General features: G+C 41.1%; 2 protein-coding genes across 23 annotated transcripts in view; both read left to right on the forward strand.

Annotated features, from left to right (window-relative positions):
- chb (chromosome bows) overlaps window positions 1–4,849 on the forward strand; it is a 356,425-nt gene extending 351,576 nt beyond the window's left edge. For all 22 annotated transcript variants that reach the window (XM_068372454.1, XM_068372458.1, XM_068372461.1 and 19 more), the window contains one exon: window positions 2,567–4,849. In XM_068372454.1, the coding sequence (XP_068228555.1) occupies window positions 2,567–2,770 (204 nt within the window). In that variant the 3' untranslated portion in view covers window positions 2,771–4,849. The remainder of the gene's footprint in view (window positions 1–2,566) is intronic.
- Window positions 4,850–16,607: 11,758 nt separating this feature from the next.
- LOC137639128 (piggyBac transposable element-derived protein 3-like) lies at window positions 16,608–19,005 on the forward strand. Its single transcript, XM_068371440.1, has 2 exons — window positions 16,608–16,704; window positions 17,272–19,005. The coding sequence occupies exon 2, from the start codon at window positions 17,304–17,306 to the stop codon at window positions 18,909–18,911; it is 1,608 nt and encodes a 535-aa protein (XP_068227541.1). The 5' UTR covers window positions 16,608–16,704; window positions 17,272–17,303; the 3' UTR covers window positions 18,912–19,005.
- Window positions 19,006–19,258: the final 253 nt, after the last annotated feature.

Below are 19,258 nucleotides of genomic sequence, written 5' to 3' on the forward strand. Positions count from 1 at the left end.
CTGTACTTGAATGGTTGGTGAGATAGTTTAATATGTGTTTTGTGTTGTCAATGGTACCAGTAGATTGGGTTTGTGCATGTATTGTACCACTATATAATGGTAAGGGAGATGTGCATGAGTGTTGTAATTCAAGAGGTATTAGTTTGTTAAGCGTAGTTGGAAAAGTGTATGGTAGAGTAATGATTAATAGGATCAAGGATAAGACAGAGAATGCAATCTTAGAAATACTGGGTGGTTTTAGAAGAGGTAGGGGTTGTATGAATCAGATTTTTACAGTTAGGCAGATATGTGAGAAATATTTAGCAAAAGGTAAGGAGGTGTATGTTGCGTTTATGGATCTGGAGAAAGCGTATGATAGAGTTGATAGGGAAGCAATGTGGAATGTGATGAGGTTATATGGAGTTGGTGGAAGGTTGTTGCAAGCAGTGAAAAGTTTCTACAAAGGTAGTAAAGCATGTGTTAGGATAGGAAATGAAGTGAGTGATTGGTTTCCGGTGAGAGTGGGGCTGAGACAGGGATGTGTGATGTTGCCGTGGTTGTTTAACTTGTATGTTGATGGAGTGGTGTGAGAGGTGAATGCTCGAGTGCTTGGACGAGGATTAAAACTGGTAGACGAGAATGACCATGAATGGGAGGTAAATCAGTTTTTGTTTGAGGATGATACTGTACTGGTTGCAGACACAGAAGAGAAGTGACAGAATTTGGAAGAGTGTGTGAGAGAAGGAAGTTGAGAGTTAATGTGGGTAAGAGTAAGATTATGAGATGTACGAGAAGGGAAGGTGGTGCAAGGTTGAATGTCATGTTGAATGGAGAGTTACTTGAGGAGGTGTATCAGTTCAAGTACTTGGGGTCTGTTGTTGCAGCAAATGGTGGAGTGGAAGCAGATGTACGTCAGAGAGTGAATGAAGGTTGCAAAGTGTTGGGGGCAGTTAAGGGAGTAGTAAAAAATAGAGGGTTGGGCATGAATGTAAAGAGAGTTCTATATGAGAAAGTGATTGTACCAACTGTGATGTATGGATCGGAGTTGTGGGGAATGAAAGTGATGGAGAGACAGAAATTGAATGTGTTTGAGATGAAGTGTCTAAGGAGTATGGCCGGTGTATCTCGAGTAGATAGGGTTAGGAACGAAGTGGTGGGGGTGAGAACGGGTGTAAGAAATGAGTTAGCAGCTAGAGTGGATATGAATGTGTTGAGGTGGTTTGGCCATGTTGAGAGAATGGAAAATGGCTGTCTGCTAAACAAGGTGATGAATGCAAGAGTTGATGGGAGAAGTACGAGAGGAAGGCCAAGGTTTGGGTGGATGGATGGAGTGAAGGAAGCTCTGGGTGATAGGAGGATAGATGTGATCGAGGCAAGAGAGCGTGCTAGAAATAGGAATGAATGGCGAGCGATTGTGACGCAGTTCCGGTAGGCCCTGCTGCTGCCTCCGATGCCTTAGATGACCGCGGAGGTAGCAGCAGTAGGGGATTCAGCATTATGAAGCTTCATCTGTGGTGGATAATGTGGGAGGGTGGGCTGTGACACCCTAGCAGTACCAGCTGAACTCGGTTGAGTCCCTAGTTAGGCTGGGAGGAACGTAGAGAGTAGAGGTCCCCTTATTGCTTTTGTTCTTTGTTGATGTCGGCTACCCCTCAAAATTGGGGAAAGTGCCTTGGTATATGTATGTATGTCGGTATTTTTAAAATTTAATGCTTGCCGATCACATCATGCATAGCTATGTGTAATTCGCTACGCAGTACAATAACTTCTCTTCTTTATGGTAAACTTACCAATAGAATACTACTGTTATTTAGCCCTTGTTATCGGGTGGGTACTGTAAACTTACCTACTATCATCATATGGCTTAACAGTTGTCACTGTTATTGAGTAAAGGGAGGGTTTAAAAACCTCCAAATATATATTAAATAAATATAGTGTCTATACTTCGCAGAAATTCAAGTATTCCAGACAGTCTTAGAACCTATCTACTGTATTGCATTCTTTGTCAGTTGGGGATATCGCTCATTTTCCAGTCACTTGACAACTTGACTTAGATATGCCCCTACCTCTTATCAAAGCTGGGGTATGACCCTTTGGGGCTAGGGTCAAACAAACACCCTTTCTAGGCTATTGGCACTTCCTCTTACTTAAGGAAGATTCCCAATTAATAACAAGGGTGTGTTTTGTATAGGAAAAACCTACAAATTTTAATAATTTTTATTTTGCCCAGTATGCAATTCCCGAGTCATTTTATTCATATTACTGTACCTGCCTAAGTTCCGACCAAAAGACAAAGTGATAACATAACACTAGCATCCCCTTCCCAATGTGGGCGTGGAAGTATGGTACAGTCCAACCATACATTCTTGCCATGCCAACCAGTTTTTATTCTATGTGGTCGGAACAAAAGTTTGTGCCAATGCTATCCTCATTAAAATTAATCCAGTTTGTAAAGCCAGGGAAGATACAAATTACTTGAAAATTTGTATTATATTTTTAAAGCTTTACAGCAATAATCCATTTAAATAATTCCGTTATATGATGTCTATTTTTTGCCGAGTTGTGCTCATCTTTCACTCTCTTACAGGCGTACGACAACAAGGAGTCATGTGTACGAAAAGCATCCGTCTTTTGTATGGTGGCTCTTCATAATGCAGTTGGTGAAGAGGCAATGAGACCACATTTAGATGCATTGACTGGTTCAAAGTTGAAACTTTTGAACCTTTATATAAAGCGAGCAGAGACTCAAAGTTCTGGTGCATCATCTCCCAAGTCTGAACCTCAAACGTAATACCTTTCACTAGTGATTTAGTATTGTGTAAAAATATTTTTTAAACCAATGATTGGCCTGGTTAAATGCCTTAGTCATTAAATATTTAGAAGACAACAGTTGGGTAAATTGAATTTTTTAAAAAGCAGTTCATGGACTATGTGTATATTTATTAGAAGACCAAAAGTGATACCAGTTTTGATAAGGTATGAAATAAAATTGTGCGTTGCTCATAGCTTGCATTTTTTAAGATCTGCTCGAAACATAAGTTGGCACAAAATTGTTGATGATTTATGGATACAGGAATAAGACTGTAACGTTTTAACAAATTAGAGAAAGGGACTCAAGATATAAAGTGATTGACTACTGTTGTGGTGCCAGGTGGTTCTACCATAGTTTTATGAGTAGTTTTACCAACTTGCTTATTTGGCAATCTTTGTGTGATAGATTACTATGTGATTACTGGTAACATAGGTAAGGCTTAACATGGCTATGAAATATTACACCAATTCTAGTTGTATAAGAATCAGCCTTTAAGCAATTTAATGCTAATGTGCCATTAGGGGTGCAGTTAATATTGACTAAAGGAGATTAAAACTTATTTGATGCTGTCCTCATTTTCTCCTGCATGGCCATCTCTGTTCTTTTGTATTAAATTGTAAATTATTAACAATAATTAGGGGCTGGGAGCTAGTCAATTTGGGGGAGGGGGAAGGGATAGTTATCTTACCTTTGTTTATAATCCCCATTTATACTGATGATTATAATACGTCTAAAGGGAAAATCTGAATTAAAAATGTTAATGACGACGATGTACTAATTGGTTATTATTGGTTTTGTACAGTAATATATAAGCTATAAATATTTTTTCTAAGAACTAGGATCTGATGATTTGAAAGTTTGTATTTAATACCATTCAGAAGATTAAGCAGGATGTGTGAGGTGGGGGTGTCACCATTCCAGGATTTTCCCCTATGCACCTGAATGCTGCTTGGTGTCCTATGCTGGTTTGCCTTGGGCTAAGCTTAAGGTGGTGTAAGATAGTGCTGTGTATGTAATATAGTTTCTGTATATATATTTTTTTTGTATGGCCAAGGATACTAAAAATGCTATTAATACAAACTAGGAACTTTTTTATTTTTTTTTTATCCGTTACTTAACCCACCCTGTTCAGTGAACTTTTTTACATGATTGTCTAACACTTGACTACAAAAACCAAATAAATATTAAAGCTTAATGCAAGTATGATAAGTTCAGCAATTTAGAGTTCCAACTTTTTTTCTTAGTCTCATCTGGAAAAGTACTTGTAAGAAAGTTTTATTTTTTTTAAGTTTTCCTTATGCAACCTTTTAAGTGAAATAAATTTTTAGCCACGTACATACATTATATTAAGGAAGAGGCCTTTGGTGTGGAACTTTGAAATTGCCGAGCTGTCATTGTTCCCCAGTTACAGCTGTATATAATTTTTATGTGCCAATCAGTTTTTTTTTTTAATTGTGATAGCCTATTTTGTGGGAATGTGAGGTTTAGATGGATTAAAATTGCAAGAGTTTTTATCTATTAGATGGATTAATATTTTTTAAAGTTTATTGGTTTGGTGACTAAGTAAAAATTTTTGAAGTACGAATATTTACTCTGGGCCGTGTTATTAGAAAACTATGTTGGCTTGTTGTTTATACCAAAGATAATTGTAAAACAAGAATCACAGTGCTGCCTAATTCATCAGTGGTTTATAATATTAATTTTGAAATTTGGACATCGGAAATTTTTCACCCATAATGTTATGATGCCTGAGTTTTCACTTATCCCTTTAGTTCCATTTTCTTAACAACAAAATACTACAGTTTTAAAATAAAAAAAATCCAGTGATTACCACAGATCGTAGCCTCTTCATGGCTGTCATGTAAGCCCCTTTCTTACTGTTATGATCTAAATGGCAGTCTTGTGTATTTTTGATCACCGCTGCAGGGATGAGATTGGTAAACTCAAAGGCTGAAGATTGGAGTATGTCATGTTTGGTTTGTCATATACCCGAGATGTATGTTGGCTGCCCATGTGACAACTTTGCACATTCAATATCCTAATAAATCTCATAGTAAATTATGTATAATTTATTCCTTCCTAGCTTACTAATAAAATTAACTAGTTTGGTTAATAGTTGAACTTTTTTTTTTATACATTACAAATGTATAATAGATGCAAGGGTTAGATCTCTATGTCAACGGTGCAAAAGTAAATTAAGGATTCTGACTTATCCTTAAAGTGAAAATGGAACTGGGTAAAACATTCATTTTTTGTTCTACTAGCAATTATTGCAAATTATATATAATGGTTATTTAACAAACTTAAGGTAGAGAGAAGAAAATTTAGAGGGCGAGATGCAATACAGGTGTACAAGGATTTTTGTACAGAACAATACAGGGACAGAGTAAAAATATATATATATATATATATATATATATATATATATATATATATATAGATAGATAGATAGATAGATAACTGAATACATTCTATTAAATTCAGTTAGCAAAAAGGTTTCTTGTATTTCACAGAAATTGAACTGCTCATTTGAATTGACACTGAATCAGTTTTTAATTAGATGACTGAGCCATTAAATCTATATTAGATTAAAGTTTTCAAAATGGGCAAGTTCAACAACTAAATCCCTAAAGAACCCAACCTGTATGGCTAGAATATTTAAAATTTGTCTCTTATCTTGAAGACAGAATTTCAAATGACTGGGTGTACAGAGGTGAAAAAACCCAAACAACTGATCTCCAAATTAATTATTCCAAACGCATGGTTATCTTATTGAATAAAAGACTTGAAAATGAAAGGTTTAGATTATTGCCAATGATCAAGGATACAACTATTCCTCCTTATGTTGCATTAAGTGATACAAAAAGACTTAATAATGTAGCCAAAAATTAATTTGTGACGAAAGGAAGAATTTATGCATGTAAAAAGGTTAACAAGGTGAAATTTTATGTACATGAAAAGCAATAAATTGCAGTTTCATTTTCAAAATCACACAGATTCTCCCGTCTTGGAGAACTTTCCCATGAAAATCAATGAATGGCACCTTTACTTCGTAAATATTAAAGTGAAAATGTTGGAGCCTACATCCTCCCCTCCTAGAGGAATTTAAACGAAAATGAGCCCAACGAATTCTGGAGCAATGACAAGAGATCTGTAACTAGAAATTCCTTATTTTCAACATTTCTTCGGAATAGACTTAAAAGCCACTTTTTTTCTGTTCATTTGAAGAAGAAATGTTGAATGTGTTTCTCAAATGTATATTTGCAATCAAGAATCACACCTAAAATTTTAAAGCAGTGATATAGAGTTAAAAAAAAAACATTTTCAACGCAGTGATATGGATGTTGAGGTGCCACTCCTCGACCTACTTACAATCATCTCGACCTACTTACAATCATACGTCTGAGTTTGGTCAGGGTTCAACTTTATGCCCCATAAGTTTCATAATGTACTAATTTTAGATAGATCTCTATTAAGGGATTCAGCAACCCCAGATATACATTCAGAAAATGAAAATGACGAGACAAGAAGTAGCATTATCTGCATATGCAACAAGCTTGTTTTCTAGGTCAAACCACATTATTATTATTATTATTATTATTATTAATTGATAAGCTACAACCCTAGTTAGAAAAGCAAGATGCTACAAGCCCAGGGGCCCCAACAGGGAATATAGCCCAGTAAGGAAAGGAAACATGGAAAAATCAAATATTTCAAAAACAGAAACAATTTAAATCAAATATTCCCTCTACAAACTACAAACACCGCAACAAAACAAGAGGAAGAGAAATTAGATAGAATATTGTGCCTGAGTGTACAGTACCTTCAAGCAAGAGAACTCTAACCCAAGACAGTGGAAGACCATGGTACAGAGGCTATGGCACTACCCAAGACTAGAGAACAATGGTTTGATTTTGGAGTGTGCCCCTAGAAGAGCTGCTTACCATAGCTAAAGAGTCTCTTCTACCCTTACCAAGAGGAAAGTAGCCACTGAACAATTGCAGTACAGTAGTTAACCCGTTGGGTGAAGAAGAATTCTTTGGTAATCTCGTGTCAGGTGTATGAGGATAGAGGAGAATCTGAAAAGAATAGGCCAGACTATTCGGTGTATGTGTAGGCAAAAGGAAAGAACCGTAACCAGAGAGAAGGATCCAATGTAGTACTGTCTGGCCAGTCAAAGGACCCCATAACTCTAGCAGCAGTATCTCAACAGGTGGCTGGTGCCCTGGCCAACCTACTACCTACATTTGTATATAAAGTAACAGGCCAAGAACACTACCCAGAGGAACACCAAATACTGTATCATTATTATATCAACAACAATTCTTTGCCATCTACTTATTCTTCAATAATGCTAGTGAAAGGCCCAACTGTTTGATTAACATGGTCAAAAGAAGTACTGTACTGAAATTAAACCAATCACGAACTTCCTGATCACAACAAAGGGATTTCTGTACAGCATTGGAAATTGTATCAAGGGCATCATAAGCTCCAAGGCCTTTGTGAAAACTAAATTGCAAATTTATTTAAGACGTTTTGTCAAAAGACTTTCAAAACTTGAAACGATAGTACAACGGTTGCTCTAAGTGCTTACTTCATCAGTTGGATGGATATTAGAATCCAGACTCCCAACTCGGTCCTCTATCTTGGAATCAGGCGGTCAAAGAGATGACCAGATTGTGGAGGGATCTGAAGTAATTTTAGCGATATATGCTGTTTATCATAAGATCTTGTATACTTACTGGTACACTAACAACTAGGCAAAATGTATAAGTTGGCCTATGTTTGGTATCAGGGAAGTTTGGATAGTATCAAAGCCTATGCCTCTAGGTGCATTAGCCTTCTTCATTTCCACCAATAGTGTTAAAAGTTTATGAAGTTTGCCACCACTAACCCCAAACGTTCAAAAATACCCACTAGACTACTATACATTTCAGCTAAAAAAAAGTTTTTCTTGATATCTTTCATAATATTTGATCATAATTGTACTTTGACACGGTACTCTTGTCACCTTTCCTAAGATTTGATAATATAATGGATTGTTATACCATGTTAATTCACTACTCTATAATGAAGTTACAAAATCAAATGTCCTCCTTACTCCCTTTCCCTTGAACTTCCACCTAATGGCATCCCCATTGCTTCCCTTCCCTTTTCTTGGTTATATTTATTAACATTTAATAGTATAGATATGTTGGATTCTTTTTATATCTATTCACCTAATAAATGTATTTTGTTATATACAGAGTTTATGGCCTATGCCTATTTACTCATTATACTGTAGTAATGAACCTGTCCTTACAATTTTGAAATCCTTAAGCCCCTTGCAATGTGCTCACTATGAGCAGGTAAGATGAGATGACCAAAATTAAACCTCAAAATTAAACTTAAATCCCAGTACAGTATACAGTATAATCTCAAGAGCTTCAGATATTCAAAATCACAAATTTTAAAAGTAAATTATAATTTTTCTAGCTATACAAGCCTAAGTCTTTTAGTAAGGGTAAAATTCTGGCAAAAGCTGAAATTGCCAAGGAAGAATTATTGAGGTTCTGGCAACAGCCAGCCACTACCCACTGGTGGTACAGTCCTGAAAGCACTTATAGCAGGGGTAAAATTCTGGTGAAAGCTGAAATGGCCAATGAAAGATGCTTGAGGTTCTGGCAACCACCACCCAGTATCCACTGGTAGTACACATCTCTCAGTGCTCATAGCCTTCATTTCAATTTTGCCTAAGACTTCCAGGGTGAATGAGGAGGGAAGAAGCCTAAAGGCCTCTGGTTTGTATGGCTATTAGAAACACATTACCTCTAAAAAAAATATTTTCCTATGAGAGTACAAACCTTCATCCTTTAGTAGAGGAGTCATCCTTAGAAGGGAGGGAGTTCCGTTCACTTAACTGACTGGCTAGCAACCCCGAATCGCAATGCGCAGTCTAGTAAAGAGAACAGAACAAAGGATGATTGCATCCTGTGACCCAGGGTTGAATGACCTATGGTGTCACGGTCCAGAAGATTTTTCATACAAGAACCTATCTTCAATGGGAACTATGTTCCCATTAAGGACTAACAAGCATTGGGTTTGCCTTAACTGTCACATTAAAGAGTTTGGAGGATTCTATATTTTTACTACTTCAGTAAAGTAACTACCTGTTATTAGCGTGCTCATCTGCATCAGAGTCCATTCCAGTTCCAAAATGTCTTACCGGCTAATCCTAAGAGAGGGAATGAAGGAAAAGAGGAAAGAAGGCCAGATATTCTCACTCTTAAACCTTAGAATTAACACTATCTTAAACATGATGCTTTTTAGCCTGAACTACACCATTTGTTGGGCAGCTATCACAAGTCCTATAGAGAGTGTATCCAGGGATCTGTGGGCACAATCCCGAAGATAGTGTACTGTGAAGGTGCTCTATCTCTTCCAGACACCTGCACCTTCAACACTTGGGAAACTGAATAGTTCTTTCTGAAGGCTAAAGTTGTACCAGTCCCCCTTGACTTTATGAGGTCTAGTTCATTCCCTACTGTAGTAAACTCTACTGATGACTTCACAAAGACAGAGGATGGTATTTCTGGAGATTTTCTTCCTGGTCATCCCTGTACCAACTAAGAGTTTCTGCAAGTAGGGTGTACATGATTTTGTTTTGCTTTATGTAGAGGCATCAGGATTCTTGGTAGTCTCCTTTAGCGATGATACTGAAAAGGATTCAAACATAAAGTTGCTGATCGATGTGTTTTGGGTTTCTGCCATAAATTCAGGAACGAATGAGAACGAGATCTATATCCACCGTTGGGAATACAACTCTAGGTTTGATAGACCATCTGGCTTTCTCCCTTTCTTGGTCGAAGTTAAAGCTAACAAAAACATTACTTGATATGTGAGATCCTTGTCTGAGGGTTTCGTCAAGGTTTGTACGGAACCTTCAAGAGTGATCTAAGAACCCTGGTCACATTCTAAGCAGAGGGTTTGATTCCCCAAAGGTGACAAGATTGAGTTAAAGTTGATAATTCCCATGAAGAAGAGAGGTTTACTCCTCTTAGTCTGAAAACTTGGTTCACGGCTGAGCGATACCTTTTAATTTGCTGTAACTGAGGAGTTTCTCATACCACAGGTACACAAGAAAATCAGCAACTTTACTCTTTTTCTTTCAAGCTGACAAATTTACTAAGCTCAGTCACTTGCTTGCTTTTGATTGGCTGGACCTCCTCAGTTTGTCCGAATTCATCAGTTTTCTCTGTCATAAATTCAAGAACGAATAAAAATGAGCTCCATCTCCCCCGCTGGGAATGAGACTTTAGGTACGATAGACCATCTGGCTCTCCCACTTTTTTGGTCAAAGCTAAAGCTAACAAAATCAATGAAGTATGAGATCCCTGTCCGAGGGTTTCATCAAGGTTTGTATGGAACCTTCTAGAGTGATCCAAGGACCCTGGTCACATTCCAAGCTGGTGGTTTGATTCCTCAAAGGGGACAAGATTGTTCAAAACTCAGAGTCAAAGCTGATTATTCCCATGAAGAAGAGAGGTACTGTATACTCTTCAGTCTGAAAACTTGGTTCAAGGGTGAGCAATATCCTTTAACTTGCTGAAACTGAGAGGAGTTTCTCATAGTGCAGGTACACAAGAAAATAAGCAACTATACTATTTTTCTTTTGAGCTGACATAAATGTAATAACCTTGGAGTCACTTGCTTGCTTCTGATTAGCTGGACCTGTTTGTCCAAATTCATCAGTTTTCTATACAACGGATTTTCAGCTTAGCGGAAAATCTATTTTTGGGTGAGATGGCCATGTCGTCCTGATGGAAGTTCCTTAAAGTAGCTTCCTAAGGGATATATGTACTACAGTGATATTCCCGGAGAATTTTACCTTTAGGTATCCAGAATTCTAACTCCTGGCGCGAATATCCTTAAATTTTCTCTCAAGGATATCGCATAATATCAGAGGACGCATTTTTGACACGCCACATAGCAATCTGCACCCCTAATAACGTTTACGCTTCGAGGAGGTGTGGCAGAATAGAAGGGGTGCTGTATCAAGGTTACCCCCGTTCTCGTACTACTATTGAGTATGACAACGGCGCCATCTCCACGATGGTGGACATTCCTTGTAGCATTGAGCATGGTCTTACAGACACAGTACATCGAGAGGGATACTGTAAAGATCTTTTCTTTTTAGAAGAGATAGGTGGGTCCATCAGGACGACATGGCCATCTCACCCAAAAATAGATTTTTCGCTTCGCTCAAAAAGGGATTTTGACGAAGGAAAAATCTATTTCTGGGCGAGAGACCCGTGTCGCCCAGTGAAATGCTCCTAAAGCACCATTTCTAAGGTATATAACTGCTATATATTACCAGAGAAAAAATTGCATGGGAATGCCAGGTTGAACCCAGCTCGCTCACCTGTATAAGGTGTCGGTATAATACTGGGGCGCGATAAATCACAACCAGAGGCCTCGGACCATTTAGATATCTCCTGTCAAAATCCCTGAACAGCGAGGTGCCGTTCGACCTCGTACTACTACTAGACAAAACACGCCAGTGACGTCACTCCTTATAGCACCCCAGATTGGGGCCCAATTAGGGAGGGACGGGTGGGTTCACTGGGCGACACGGGTCTCTCGCCCAGAAATAAATTTTTCCTTCGTCAAAATCCCTTTTCTGGGCTCCGACCCGTGTCGCCCAGTCAAATCGTACCAGAGAATGGGGACCCAATAAGGCTAACTACCTGAAGGGAATAACACAAAATTAATATAGCTGATGAATTTTAATATAAAAAAAGAGGGAAACCCGTAAAATAGATCAACACGTAAATGACAGAGACAATTAGACATGATACATAATCAAATTGAAACCCGAAGGGAAAGTCAACAGGTATGAATAATGTTAATACAGCTTGGTAAGCAAAATGCAGTAAAGCATACAATCATAGATATAAATAAAGGGATTTTGACGAAGGAAAAATCTATTTCTGGGGAGAGACCTGTGACGCCCGGTGAAAAAGTCCTTCTTTGTACTTTTTCTGATATAAATCTTCCAAATATACCAGAGAAAATTAAAAGCATGGAATGCAGAGGTTACAACCCTCGCGCGAGCACCTTGTTGGTGTCGTATATCTAACAAGGGCGTTTGTAAAACACTATTCACAGGCTGTCTTCCATTTAGATAATCCCTTCATCAAAGGGGGAGGGCCGTGACAGGCCCTAGAGAATACAGTTGGGTTACCCTACCGACACCTACCACTCGCGCTCACCAGGTCATCCTTCTGATTTTGGACTTGCAAACAAGTTGAGTTTTTTGGGCACAGTGTTTTTTCGAAGAGTTTCTCGTTATTTCAACATGACTGACGTTGCTACTTCACCCTTACCAATGTTAAGTACCATAGTTTGTTTTGGCAGCTTTTGGCAGTACCGGGCATTTGTTCTGTTTCCAATATGGTGGTTTTTAGTTTTGGAAGCGATTGTTCTGCCGAGGTATCGGCAGCCATTTTGGGTTATGTTCGCTTCGGTAAATTTTCTAGTTATTTTTGCCCATCTGGTACTCTGTCATCTAGGTTATATCACTTACGTCTTATGGCCTTTTTGTGTTATCATTAATTATTATTAGTTTTTACTATGGTATTTATTGGCTTGCAACAAAGGAACATCAGCTCGGGGATTCCAAAAACAAGTGAGATCAAAATAATTCGTGAAATCGATCAATTGAATAATAAATAATACATCATGGTAAATAAAACAGGTAGGAACAACAGGTAAGCCAGGCAGGAGGGAAAGAGGACAGAGCAAGACGTTGTGATTAGGACTCCGTACCCTCGGGAGGAACTACATTCCCCGCAGCTACTGTGGCAAATCTAAGAGCTTCTAAAGGTTTTAGGTAGTGGCGTTTGAAAACTTTAGGAGACTTCCAACCCGTATATTTTGAGAGCTCATCAAATTTCATATGGTGGAAAAAATTAATTGAGGTAGCCACAGCTCGAATATCATGGACATGTGGGAATGATTCAGGATTAGCTTGTTTAATAAAATAAAGAATTTGTTGCCTGATTCCCTTAAGGGTAATAGTTCCTCCGTACTCTAATAAATAAGGGCCCTGTGGTTGTAGTGGAAGTTCTACTTAAGTAGGATTTCAGGGTGGTAACTGGGCACAGGGATGGATCCCTAGGATGTGGAACAATCTTCCAGGGGGACCACCTGTTCTGGGGATCCTAATTTTTAGCCAGGAACACTTTGTTAGGGGAGAGAAGGACCTCACCTGAAGAGAGAAACTCTATATGACCTGGGTCTCTAGCCAAAGCTGACAATTCCGAGATTCTGGAGCTAGAGGCGAGGCTCAAAAGGAAAAGTGACTTTCTTAATAATGCCATATAGTTACAGGATTCATTTGGAGTGTCAGAGGCCAGCTTAAGAACATCGTTTAAAAACCAGGAAACTGCGCTAGGGCAAGTGGAAGGTTTTAGCCTGGCACAAGCTCTCGGAATGGATGAGAAATATGAATCCGTTAAATCAATGCCAAAACCAATATGGAAGATCTTTTTCAAGGCTGACTTAATTGTAGTAATGGTACTGGGTGCTGGGCCTGATTCGAAGAGAGTCCAGAAGAATGTCACAGTTAGGTTCATTGTCATTTTCTCAACCTGGGAATTTTTCAAGAACTTAGTTAATTTCTTGACAGCTGAGTCATATTGTCAGAGAGTAGATTCCGTTTTGTTGGATTCCAGGAAAATAGTATTCGAAGGATCGATGCTCGCACCTCGTTGGGCTGCGAACTTCATGAAGTCCATAAAGTTAGGGCATTCAGAATCCTTGAGGAAGCGAACACATTGTGAGTTTGTACTGTCTGTGTGAGCACCGGATTGGGAATCCGCCGGGGGCTGAGACCTAGCTCTAGCAACAAGGGGAACCAATTGCTCTTGGGCCAGTTGGGGGCTACGAGAGCCACTCGACCTTTGAAGGATCTGAGTTTGTGCAGAACTTTCAGCAGGAGATTCACTGGAGGAAACAGATAAATCGTCTTCCAGGTATTCCAATCTAGGATCATAGAGTCCGTGGCATAAGCCTGAGGGTCCAGGTTGGGGGCTACGTAACAATCTAGTTTGCGATTGGATTCTGTCGCAAACAGATCCACCTGGAGACCCGGGACTTGAGACAGTATCCACTGGAAAGATCGATGGTCTAGTGACCATTCCGACTCTAGCAGAGTCGTCCGGGAAAGGGAGTCCGCTACCACATTCCGGACTCCTGCTAGATGGACTGCTGACAGGTGCCACTTGTGCATTGCCGCCATGGAGAAAATCTGCAACATGACGTGGTTTATTTGGACTGATCTGGAGCCTCCTCTGTTGAGGCAGTGAACTATGACTGCACTGTCGAGAACCAGTCTGATATGGAGATTCCCGGCTGGATTGAGACGTTTTAAAGTGAGGAAGACTGCCATGGCCTCGAGGACGTTGATGTGTATGTGTCGGAAGACTGATGACCATAATCCTTGGACTTTCTTGTGTTCGGAGTAACCTCCCCACCCTGTTAAGAAGGCGTCTGTGTGGACGACGAGTCCCGGGACCGGATGTTGTAAGGGAACCGACTTGGAGAGATTCTTGACCTTCGTCCAAGGCTGTAGACTTTTCTTCAGGAGTGGGGGAAGGCGGGCACGTCTGTCGCGGCGTTTTGCGGTTGCTCTGGATCTCCACACTCTGTTTATGTCCTTGAGTTTGGACCGTAGGACGATGTCTGTCACGGAGGCGAACTGCAAGGAACCTAGGATCCTCTCTTGGTTCCTTCTGGAGGTCAACTTCTCCCTGAGAAATTGTCTCGTCTTCCTCGCAATCTCCTTCCTTTTGGCTTTGGGGAGGCACAGCGTATGGGAGCATAGGTCCCATTGTAGACCCAGCCATTGAAACTTGGTCTCCGGGACCAGGCGGGATTTTCCGAAGTTGACTTGGAATCCCAGTTGTCGAAGGAAGGTGAGGACTTTGTTCGTTGCTACGCGGAAATTCTGGGCATTGTCTGACCAGATTAGCCAATCGTCTAGATGGGCCACTACCTGTATCCCCTGAGTGCGAAGCTCTTGAATGACTGTCTCTGCTAGTTTGGTGAAGATTCTGGGTGCCACGTTGAGCCCGAACGGCATCACTTTGAATGCGTAGGCTTGTTTGCCTAGCTTGAAGCCCAGAAAAGAACGAAAATGCCTTGCTATTGGAACGTGATAGTAGGCATCGGTAAGATCGATGGAGGTGGTGACGGCCCCACGGGGAAGTAAGGTCCGCACCTGCGAGACGGTAAGCATACGGAATTTGTCGCAACGAATGAAGGAATTTAAACGAGACAGGTCCAGGATTACCCTTCGTTTGTCTGAGCCTTTCTTTGGCACGCTGAACAAGCGCGCTTGAAATCTTAAGCGACGTATGCTTTGGATCGCATTCTTTTGTAGCAGATCTGCCGTGAAGGAACATAGTTCTTCTGTTGGCAATTGGTAAAAGCTGTTCGGGGGAGGAGGTCCCTGTATCCAGCTCCACCCTAGTCCTTTGGAGATAATGCTGGAAGCCCAATCGCTGAACTTCCAACGGTCTCGAAAAAGGTACAGTCTCCCTCCTACCTGCGGTGTCTGATTGGGTGGAGGATGATTTGCCTCCTCTGCTTCCACGGGAAGACTTGCCCCGGTGGTAACCCCTTCCGCTACCTCGGGCACGAAAGGCACCCCTGGCACCTCTGTGACGCTGGTAGCCACGGAAGGAGGTCTGAGCCTCATAAATGGGGTTAAAGGCGCGGGAGAAGGACGTTGAGGTGATTTGAGACTGAGGGACCAGGACGTATGGCTCTTGCTGCTGGCCCTTTGATGTAGAAGGCTGAGGGCCTTGGGGAGCCGGTTGAACCCTGAATTGGGAAGAGTGGAAAGGCCTCAGTCTCTTCCTACCTCGGATTGGGGTACCAGTAGGCTCATATCTCCTCTTTGGGACGAGGCCCCATCTAACTTTGAGGCTTTGGTTGGCCCTAGCTGCCTCGCTAAGGACCGAGTTAACCCTTTAAGGACCAAATAGCCCAAACGGGATCTTTAAAACAGCTACTTTTGGGTAGTCGTGGTGAACATGTTTATGCCTGTCTGAAATTGACGCTTTGGCAACTCATAGAGACACGCCTCTGCTCTTCGAATCAGCCAATCAGAAGCCGCCTGCCCTTCTCGCCAAGTCTGTAGCTCCTTCCAAAGACACCTCACTTGTGCTCCAGCCGCAAAAGTGTCAAGACCCGTCGCAGTAACGTCCACGTTTCCCCCCCCCCCCCCCCGACCTTCGTAATCATGGTAAGTACACAGTGACTGTAGGATAGTGAAGCCGAGTGATATGTTTACCTTTTGATGTGGGTTTCAATGGCTGTAGTGTTACTGACGTGTCATAGTGACTAACGGAAAAAGTATAGATCCCGCATGGGCTACCTCGGTCGAGTTTAGGCGGACCACGCTCATCCAATATGGGATCTATTGGACCGTAACGGCTCTACCGCGCACTAGGTTACGACGCACATCGTTTTTGCAATTTATTTTAGTGATTGTCTGAGACATTTGTGAATAGTTTTGACCATATTTGTAGAAATAATAGTGATGATTTAGATGTTAGGCTCATGTGCATTCAAAATATTACCTTACAAGGGATTAAATTACTTTTTTGTTAGGCAGTTACATTTTTTTCATTACATGATTTTAATTTTTTTTTTTTTGCAGTTTCGTGGCCATACGTTTTATGGGCATCGCAACGCTGCATTGGAGACTCAGGAACGTACACCATGGGTTGCCCCTGACGATGCTGAAGGAAGTGATGTCGGCGTGAGCCCTTTGGATGTCGACAGTGATGACGACGACCCTTCGTACGTTCCTGACGACGAAGGCCTTACTCTGGAGGATGCTTTTGACCCTCCCAATGCTAGAGGTTAGTATGAGAGAGAGAGAGAGAGAGAGAGAGAGAGAGAGAGAGAGAGAGAGAGAGAGAGAGAGAAAGAGAGGGAGATGGAGATGGAGAGAGAGAGAGAGAGAGAGAGAGAGAGAGAGAGAGAGAGAGAGAGAGAGAGAGAGAGAGAGAGAGAGAGATTTGTTTAAAAAAAAAATTTAAAAGCCTAGTTGTTACAATGGTTGCTCTTTAAATTTGTTTTCATTGTGTTGCTCTTTAAATTTTTGTAAACAATAAGTATTTTTAAACTTATTTGTGTACTTGCATACTCACTGACATACACATGCACACACATGCATACTCACTGACATACACATGCACACACATTCATACTCACTGACATACACATGCACACACATGCATACTCACTGACATACACAAGCACACACATGCATACTCACTGACATACACATGCACACACATTCATACTCACTGACATACACATGCACACACATGCATACTCACTGACATACACATGCACACACATGCATGCACACACACCAGCACACACGGTTCATTTACTGTTTCACTTATTTATTCTTGTTTCAGGTCGCAGGGTCAATGTTGTTGTCCCTCAGGAGATGCCTGTGGAAGAGGAAGGTGAAGGTGAGGTTAACCCTAAGAGGCCTCGTGTTGGTGAATGGAAGAAGGACGACATTGACATCCAACCCCTGCCCGACTTCATTCATCCACAGCCGGACTTCTTGAGGGAACCTTATGAGTATTTCTCTCAGTTCTTCACAGCTGAATTGAGGGATCACATCGTTTTCCAGTCTAACCTGTACTCAAGACAGAAGGATGTAGGCAGTAACTTCCACATATCAGAAGAGGATGTCATGGTTTTCCTTGGCCTCATCATATACATGGGCCTGGTTCCTCTCCCTAGCATCGTCGACTTCTGGGCCGTGAAGACCAGGATTCCTCAGGTTGCAGACTTCATGTCCAGGAACCGCTTCAAGGCCATTCGATCATCACTTCACTTCAACGACAATGACCAGGCAGCAGGCTCCCAAGATCGGTTCTTCAAGGTGAGAGTCCCCTTCAGCAAGGTCACCAGAGAGTTCCTGAAAGTTCCCGAGACTCCTATCCATTCCATTGATGAAGTGATGGTTGCCTACAAGGGCACAAGGGCTGGTAACCTTCGCCAGTATGTAGCCAAGAAGCCTGACAAGTGGGGCTACAAGTTGTTCTGCCGCTCCAGCGTGGATGGATTTGTGCATGATATTCTTATGTACCAAGGGGAGACAACCTTTGTGAGCCACCCTACTCAGCTGTCTGAAGAGGAGAATGCCATGTCTGTCACTTCCAAGTTTGTTGTCTCCCTTGTTAAGACCATCAAGGACCCAAGTCACGCAGCAGTGTATGCAGACAACTACTTCACCAGTATAGGGTTGGCTAAGTACCTGAGATCGAAGTATGGATGCCGGTATGTGGGAACTGCCAGGGAAAACCGAGTTGGACATCCTCCCCTGAAGTCTGTGAAGGAGATGAGCAAGAAGACGACGCAAAGGGGCACACTGGACTACGTCTCTTCTGATGGCATCCTCGTTGCAAGATGGAAGGACAACAGCGTCGTGACAATCTTGTCCACTGATGTCGGTGTCAACCCCATGGGAACAGTGGAGCGGTACGACAGGGCACAGAAGAAGAAGGTTCCCATTCCTTGTCCATCTGCCATCCAGATGTACAACAACCGCATGGGTGGCATCGACAAAAGTGACATGTTGACACACCTCTACAAGACCCCCTTCAGAGCAAAGAGGTACTACATGAGGCTCTTTGCTTACCTCCTGGACCTGATCATCTGCAACGCTTGGATTCTGTACAAGAGGGATTGCTTGGCTTTGCAGACGAACCCAAAGCCCCTCAAGGACTTCCGACTGGATATCTCCAATTGGCTGAGAAGTTTCAAGACATCAAACTTCAGGATTACTAGAAATTCTCTTGGCACCAGGGATGTCCCTTTGCCCAAAAGGGGCCAACGGGCAGTTTTGCCAAGTATAGAGTCACGCCAGGATGCCACTGCCCTACACATGCCAAAGCATGTCACCATGAGGCAGACCTGCAAGTTCTGTTCAACTGCAGGCCACATCCACAGGTCTCGCTGGATGTGTGAGGAGTGCAAGGTGGCCCTTTGCCTCACTGAAAATCGTAATTGTTTTGCTTTGTTTCATAAGATTTCCAAGTAATTTTTGTTTTTGCTCTTTTTCAATAGATTTTAAAGTAAGTTTTATAATGTTTCTATTTTATCAATGATGAGTAAGGTTTATTATATTTTTTGCATTTTCAGAGTATTTTTGTATTTTTATAGTATTTTTGTATTTATTGAATATTGTATTTTCTTGTATTTATAACGGATTTCTTATTTAATTAAATTGTTAAGCCATATATGTGTTTCTGTTATACATTGGCACTATAAAAAAACTTTCTGTTATACATTAGAACTAAAAAAAAAATGTTGGGCGAAACTTCAAAATCTGTGCTGTTATGGTCCAATAGATCCCATATGGGATGAGCGTGGTCCGCGTAAACTCGC

The sequence above is a fragment of the Palaemon carinicauda genome, chromosome 4 (genome assembly GCF_036898095.1).
Source record: "Palaemon carinicauda isolate YSFRI2023 chromosome 4, ASM3689809v2, whole genome shotgun sequence".
In the NCBI taxonomy this organism is placed as follows: domain Eukaryota; kingdom Metazoa; phylum Arthropoda; class Malacostraca; order Decapoda; family Palaemonidae; genus Palaemon; species Palaemon carinicauda.

Bases quoted from the DNA above. Each gene is read 5' to 3' on its own strand.
- LOC137639128 (XM_068371440.1), top strand. From the start codon at position 17,304: ATGCCTGTGGAAGAGGAAGGTGAAGGTGAGGTTAACCCTAAGAGGCCT.